General features: G+C 41.3%; 1 protein-coding gene across 1 annotated transcript; it reads right to left on the bottom strand.

Annotated features, from left to right (window-relative positions):
• Positions 1-1842: 1842 nt before the first annotated feature.
• Positions 1843-7407, bottom strand: ptgs2a (prostaglandin-endoperoxide synthase 2a). Its single transcript, XM_036553785.1, has 10 exons — positions 7273-7407; positions 6494-6613; positions 6221-6364; positions 5976-6119; positions 5180-5361; positions 4765-4848; positions 4212-4458; positions 3705-3991; positions 3450-3597; positions 1843-2424 (listed from the first exon to the last, which is right to left on the bottom strand). The coding sequence occupies exons 1-10, from the start codon at positions 7331-7333 to the stop codon at positions 2012-2014; spliced, it is 1830 nt and encodes a 609-aa protein (XP_036409678.1). The 5' UTR covers positions 7334-7407; the 3' UTR covers positions 1843-2011.
• Between the last annotated feature and the right edge of the window lie 560 nt (positions 7408-7967).

The following is a 7967-nucleotide window of genomic DNA, read 5'->3' as shown; positions in this document are numbered from 1 at the left end:
ATTCTTGCACCGAAAGAGAGCGAATGCGATTCTGAAAATATTTAAACTGTTCCTAAAAATGAACTCTTCTTTCTTTCTCTGCATTTTTGTTTGTTAGAAGGTCACATTAAAGATGGAAACTGGAGTCTGACATTTATGCTGTTGTTATTTCTGTCTTTACATTTCAAAAACCTGCAATTTCATAAGTGTGTGCAGACTTTATATCCACTATACATTTTTGGAATTAATTTCAGCTGGAAATTTCTCCCATGAGATACCTTTCTTGACTCCCGATACACCTTAAATAATCATTACAGATTTCCAAAAAAGGCACAGTGCTATTTCCTGCTTACATTATTTGCATTAAAGATATAAGCATTAAACATTACATTACATTTAGCAGACGCTGTTATCCAGAGTAACTTACATTGGTTACAGTGTTTTTACAATGTTATCCATTTATACAGCTGGATATTTACTGAGGCAGTTGTGGGTTAAATACCTTGCCCAAGGGTACAGCAGCAGTGCCATGGGGGGATCAAACGACAACCTTTCAGTTACAAGCCCGGCTCCTCTGTACATTAAAGTATCTGTGCATAAGAAGTGGCAAATATAGGGAGTGGCAGAAATGCACACTTTGCACAATGTTTGGTTAGGTGTGTTATTAGCGGTTAATTACAGTTCATCCCACATGGGTGGTGAAAGATTCAGATTTACAGATATAAGAAAAAAAGATGGAAAATAGTCTGCCAACAGGAGATGATCTCTGTGAGTGTGTTGTAAGATTTAGACCAAGGATAATGAGGAGCAGAATGCTAATTAGTGGCAAACAAGAAAAAAAAATTATGAAATGAATTTACACAGTAAGAAGGGGACAGTGAATAAAAGTGAGCAAAGAGGAATATTAGGCACACAAGGAGGAGAGGAGAGAAACTTTCCACAGTAGCTGAAGATTATGTTGAGCCTAAGATGGAAGGCCATGAAAGAGGAAGTTGCCACAATTATGATAGGAAAAGCCCCACATGCTCAATAGCTGGGCTGGGCCCTATGCCTTTTATGGCAGGCATGTGAAATGACACCATTGAGAAAGGCCCCCCTGACATTACAGCACCCATTACAGTTGACCATTTTGACACCTTCCTGTTGAAGATACTGGGAATCCAGTCACACACTGTGACAATGGGAAGAATGATAATATTAATGATAGTGGTAATATTAATTTGGAGCTTGTCTGCATTGTAGATGTCTTTTCTGGAATCCATGCATTTGAAACATTAATGACTTTATCACAGAATATTTCTCATTGACTAGTACACCTGAACCATGATTTCAGAAGCAAAGAAGGCAATGTTTTTAGAAAAGACAAATGGCACTTTTATTTTAATACATTATATGTTCAAAGGCAAACTATTTGAGTCTATTAACATTATGCAAGACTGGTCAACAGGCAAAACCTTGCTTTAAAAAGTCAAAAAACAAAAACAAATAAACAATAAATAAATAAATAAATAAATAAATAAATGGTCCACTTTTCAAGATTCCAATGTAGAATTCTGTCCTTTCAAGAGGAATCTTCACAGGTTTAGCTGTTATATATGTAAAGTCAAGTATCAGCTATACTAGTTATACAAACAAAATGCATAGACAGAATTCGCACTGGTAACATACATAGTTTTCAGTTCAATCTGCAAAAAATCCAAAAATGTAAACAGATCAATTCAATCAATGAATTAACCATGTATTATTGACATATTATATTCAAAAATTCAATAGTGTAATAATACTGTCAATAATATAATGATAATATAATAATAATAATAATATAACATTGTCTTTAATATTACTCATTAGCATTTCTTTTACAAAAGTTTATATAAGTAACAGTGCACCTCTCTAATTCACGGCCATGGAAAAATACAATCAACAGAGAATCATGAAAGTCATAAATAAATAAATAAAAATAAATAAGAAGTCCAAATAAATAAACATGTTTGAGAGAGGACTGCAGCCTCCCCTTTAGTGGTGTGGCTGATTACAGCTCAGAAGTCCTTTCTTTTAGTAGGATGGTGGGGTTCACCTCACCCTGGCCTGCATCTGCCGTGCTTGCATTGATGGTGGCCGTACCCGCATCCTTCACGTCAGGCACATGGAAGGACACCATTGGGCAAGGTCCCCGCACGTTGCGGCACACCAGGTTCTTCAGGGAGGCGGTGTTAACGATTTCGAAGCCCACCTTCCCGCCAAAGGTGCTGGGCATCCAGTACTCAGGGGAGCAGATGGGGTTTCCCATCAGCCCTTTCAGCGAGTACGGGGCCCCCATTTCCACCATGGTCTCCCCGAAGACGGCATTGGCCCTGGGCTTCTCCACCAGCAGGCCCGGGTACAGTTCCACCGCGTCAATGTCACCATAGAGGTCCTCCAGCACAGCTGCCAGCTCTGTCTCACCTGTAATTTGAAGGGAGAACTGGTGTTATGATCACTCCATCAAAAATCTACTTTTTATTTGGTGTAGGGCCCCTTACAATAAAATTCACCCCGGCATTTTCCACTTTTTCCAGGAAATAAAAACTAAGAATAATTTCCTGACCTGTCTCAAAAGGTAATGGAAATAAAACTTTGGAAATATGCGGAGAAAGGTTTATCATATATACGGGTCATTATGTCACATTGTCTGTGACAGCCAGGCCACCATGGAGTGCCATTTGTCTTAATGGACTGGTAGCGCTCTTTGTTGCTGCAGCCAGAGACTGTTTAATAGAATAATTTAAGGATAATACTGTCTGCAATATGAATTTGGATATTAAGAGACAATGTTATGATGTTACTCCAGCTTTCCATGAATGATGATCTTTATTAGAGGAAATGTTTTGAAATATTAAATCTTGTGTTTTTGAAATATGGGAACCACATAACAAAAATGTCATGAGAGAAAGCACAAAAGACATTAATTGTATATATTTTATGAGTCTTAATATGAGAGTTGGAAGACAAAGGTTTTTTTATGTGGCTGCCTGATTGCTGTGTCTGCACAATGTTTGAAAAAACAGACACAGGGTCAAGTTTCAGGTCCCCTTTCACAGCCCACACCCCCCCCCCCCCCCCCCCTCCCCATTACCAGCAGTCAGGGATCGGTAACCACAGCAAATAGCGTGCCAGAAAAAAATCTCCACTGATGATGAAGTTCGGGCCTGACCAAACTCATCCAGAAAAATGCAGCTGGGAACCAAGCCTGCTCTGACATACAGGAAAGCCCTTAAGATAAGATAAGCCCCATCCTCCTCAAGCATTTCATCATCCATTGTTTACACTTCAGGGACTGCAGTCAAACATGTGACCTCCCTCTTTGTGTATGTTAGGGGTATTATCTAACTGCACAGTCAGGAAAAAGTATACGGTTTCTGTTAGAAAGAGTTCAACCTCCCACAGCAAAGGGAATCTTCCCTTTGTTTGCGCAAAGCACTGCCTCTCACCTGTCAGGTCTTGGAAGGAGCTGTATGGCCTCATGGCAAACCGTTTCCGGTATGCATTCAGCGACTGGTAACGCATCTGCCGGCTGTGCTCAATGGTGTTCGCCGCCACCTTCACGACGGCAGGAGGAAGATTCTGGCCACCAGCAACCTGTAGAAAGAAAGAATAATGGTCAAAGGCTGGTACCAGGCAATGTTTTTTCTTTTGTTGGCATGACACAGTACCAAGGTCAAACAGAGAGGTCTAGGGTCACTCACCCTGCCAGCAACCTGCTTGGTGAAGGACTCCACCAGATTGCTGATGCCATGCTCCATGACCAGGGAGTTATTGAAGACGAACTGCGGGTAGCTGTAGACCTGGTCCTGGATGTGGAAGTTGTCGGGCATCAGAGGGTGCCAGTGATAAAGCGTGTTGAACTCGGACGCGATCCGGTTCTGGTACTGGAAGCGCTGGTTGAACAGCAGCTCCGGGTCGAACTTCAGCTTGAAGTGGTAGCCACTCAGGTGCTGCACGTAGTCCTCGATGACAATTTTGATGGTCTCACCTGTGGATCAGAGAGTGACAGTGCTTGATCAGGCCCTGCTCGGAGTCAGCCTACTTGTATGCTCATTGGAGGAAGTGAAACTGTGTATGCTGATAAATCATCCACCATTGCATTAATAAATATCATTGATCATAAAACCATTTCTGATGCACTTTTCTCATTTGAAATTCACAGATTGAGCATCAAAACTTGAATCTTTCAGACGGTGATGGTGGCTTACCGATCAGGATGAGGCGGGTGGTCTGGAAAAGGCGCTCGTCGTCCCAGTCGGGGTGTTCCTGCTTCAGCACGTCGCAGACGCGGTTGTGCTCGCGCAGCCAGATGGTGGCGTACATCATGAGGCCTGGCACCAGGCCGAAGGCCTCGTGGCCCACTGCGAGGCGGTGCTCCGCAGGGACGTTGGGGGGGTAGTGCATCTCCACTCCAACCTGCTCCACCGTTGGGGGGTACACCTCCCCGTCCACGACCTGAGGAAATGTGCAGCGACACCCATGTCAGCACATTGCAAAGTCACACACAGATTCTTAACATTACTTCTCAGTGTAGACATATGAGGGAACGCCAGCCTATTTTATGTCCTTTTTGTGCTTCATTTAAAGTCATGCTTTCCCTGTCTTATAATCACGTGTAGCATACTTCAAGCTGGTGGCCAGAGTGACCATGAACTACTCCAACAGAGCAGTTCAATGGCCTCATTTTTGGTGAACAACTAATGGTTCTGACCAGCGAATGTGCTGGTATGTGAATGCTCGTACTGGCGTGCAGCTCTTTACCTGATGCTTCAGCTTGCCATCTTTGAAGAGCCTCAGTCTGTGCTGCCTTTCCAGGGTCTCTCCATAGATGTGGCTGAGGTCCACCTGAAACCAAAGTCACCCAATGAGTGAAAACAGGAAGCACGACATTGCATTTCATACTTAACATGGTGCTAATGGGATTTAAAGTAGGCCAACTGGACCTTTAGCTCAAGGTTGCCTCACATATAGCATTGAGCATGCATATCTGGACAGCCTTTTGGAAAAAAAGTGGTTGAAATAAACCACTGGAATAGTTTTCAGTTGGACGTACCAGGCACAAACCAAAAGGGCTGTAAAACAAGGCATACATGCATTTGATGCATTCAACCAAACACTTTCCCTAGGTTTTATACACAGGCTGATGACTTTTACACTCAGCGACAGTGACACTCACCCCGTGTCCCAGACCTCTAGTGAAGGCTGGCCCCTTCTTCATATCCGTCTTGAAGAACTGGTGGGTGAAATGCTGGGCGAAGAACGCGAACATGAGGCTGGACCCCTGCGGATCTGGAATGAAGCGTTTCCTCAGCAGCACCTTCTCCACCACCAGCTTAGCATCAGGAAGGGCCCTGCCCCCTGCAAAACACGGCCACAAACAGCAGCTTAGACCAGCTCTTCCTCAATGAACCCTTTATGGTAACCTTCAGCGGAATGGCTCAGATTCAGCATAGCCATAGCACACCTTTATTTATAGAGAATGAATTTGAGCAAGTGTTGTGGTTTTCCCATGCTCAAAAACAAATAGGCCATCACTGAAATTGTTGAATTTTTAATACATATTTGTATGCTTTGTATGTTAACATTGATAAAACTGACCTTAAAAATACTTTTTGCTATTAGATAAGGACAAAATCCTTGGCTAGAATGAATTAGATCCACTATTTTTGTCATATAAATTATAGGGTATTTCAAATCACAACTTCACACTTTTGGAGCAGATTATCAATTTGCAGTAAAGAATACCCCACACCTTAATCATCCTAGTCATCAATGTTGGAAATTATATTTTGTAATTCCCAAATGAAATTATATGAAAAAACTATGAGCAAAATATTTGTACACTAAAATAAACTTTGGAAAAGCACAGACATGCACAATTGCCTGGGACAAGGTTTTGGAAGTCTTGCATAAAATATGTGAGGTTGGTAATTTTTCAAAAGTCTCAAACAACTGGTAGACAGGGAACTCACCTGACACTCCCATTGGTGTTGGGCAATCCTTAGATACTGGTGGAAGTGTTCGCGTGTAATATGTGAGATTTGAGTATGCCTCCCAGCTTTTATAACTGTAATCGACGTTGTAGGTCGGGGGGCTGTCGATTAAATGTGACCGAGCTGTGACACGAGGGGGAAAATACAATACGATCGTTAGTCTTTCTATTACAACCATTTGCCCAAACACAAAACTGGGAACAAAGACTTGAACTTGAACTTACACGTCAATACATAACGCATGATAGCATCTCGGAGGAAGGAGATGTTGTTGATGATGTTCCAAACTCCTTCGAAATGCGTCAGCAGGTAATGTATGGTGTTCGGACTCGGCTTCAGCGTGACTTTTAGCCATGTGAAAAATTCGGCTGTCGTAGAGATAAAAATAGTTATTCTCAGATATTCAACCCAGAATTCAGTTACCCTAGAATAATAATGGGTGTGAGAATGCTCCTGCCGATTGAAGGGGTGAGTATTTTAATTAACTGTATACTCACGGGTGGTGCAGTTCTGTCCATAATATCCAGTTCTTGTGCAGTCGCATTCATATGCGTCCGCACCTCGCGATGTGCAGACACCCCTGTTTTGACATGGTTCCGCACAGCAAGGGTCACCTGCTGAATGAACACAGGACAGATAAAAGATTAGCAGGGGGACGACCGATGACCGCATAGTAAAAAAAAAATAAATAAAATCGACACATATATGTTATCTGAAGTAGCTGACACTTTTAGTTAATGAACAGCTAGTAAAAGCGTACCATGTTACTAACACGATTTACGTTTAATTGATGCACTATTCACTAGTCAGAAAGTGACTAAATGAGAAATAACGGTAAAGCTCGTTATTAGAGCTTGGTATAACCTAAAGTCCAAATGCGAACATAGTACATAAATACTTTCCCACTCGAAAGTTGGAGTTCAGTGGACAACGACATTTTTGGCAAATGTATTTTACAGCAGTAGGTCGCAATACCAACAGCAATTGAATATACGTTTAGAATAAAGCATCAAAAATCGTAACTTATTTCGATGCATGTAAATATGAATCGATAGAGACATGAATACTTGAATTGATCATATTTTCATTTACATAAATTAATTTCTAAAACATTTTATTGATACGCTGCAATGTTTGTGAGCAATATCAAAATATCAAAACCTCTACAAATACATGTGCCCTTGTAATGCCTGTGTTTGGAACTGTAATGACGGTCGTTATTATAAAATAATGTTTTCTATACGGTACGTTTAGCCGTGCCAAAAAATGCTCTTACCTCCTTCGCAGACAAAGAACAGCACAGGGAAAAGTAAAACCAAAGCGACGATTTTGTTCATGCCAGTGCCTGGGTCTCCTCTCGCAATTTTTTTCTGAGGTATGCTTTCAAGATTTTTCGAAGTGCTTCACACCGTCGCAGCTCCTCTCTGTGAACTTGGGGTTGAACGACTGCTTTTTAAATCCTCTAACGCAGCGATTGCGCAAGAATAGACGTTGCCCAATCAGAAGCAGTGATTATGCACCCTCTGGAGACTACCGAAGAAATAAGGCGCTGATTAGCGGAATTAATGAGTCTGGGATGAAGTAATGACTCCTGATTTACTTTTTTTTTTTAACTACAGTGATTCTTGATCGCTGTTATCGGGGTGCCAAGCTGAGTTTTCACTCCTTTATCTGTGATTACTAATTAAAACGGTTTTATACTTACTTTTTAAAAAGACGAATTTCGGTTGAAAATTCAAGTGAAAGACCCTCAATGAGAACAGCTTTGATCTTAATAGTTATTAAATTTCACATTAACTGTTATCTTCTTCGTAGACTCTATCCCCGTTCGTCGTCTTGATACTACCGCAATTATTATTATTATTATTATTATTATTATTATTATTATTATTATTATTAGTAGTAGTAGTAGTAGTAGTAGTAGTAGTAGTATTGTGGGACATAAAGTGAGCATGAATCACATGAATCACT

Source organism: Megalops cyprinoides, chromosome 20, assembly GCF_013368585.1.
Source record: "Megalops cyprinoides isolate fMegCyp1 chromosome 20, fMegCyp1.pri, whole genome shotgun sequence".
Lineage (NCBI taxonomy): Eukaryota > Metazoa > Chordata > Actinopteri > Elopiformes > Megalopidae > Megalops > Megalops cyprinoides.
Note: the sequence above shows the minus strand (reverse complement) of the source record. Positions and strands in the feature narration are given on the sequence as shown.

Coding starts and splice junctions, on each gene's coding strand:
- ptgs2a (XM_036553785.1), bottom strand. CDS start 7,333: ATGAACAAAATCGTCGCTTTGGTTTTACTTTTCCCTGTGCTGTTCTTT. Junction 4,459..4,764: donor ATGGCAAGCTGAAGCATCAG/GTAAAGAGCTGC, acceptor ACATTTCCTCAG/GTCGTGGACGGGGAGGTGTA. Junction 3,598..3,704: donor CCAAGCAGGTTGCTGGCAGG/GTGAGTGACCCT, acceptor TTCTTTCTACAG/GTTGCTGGTGGCCAGAATCT.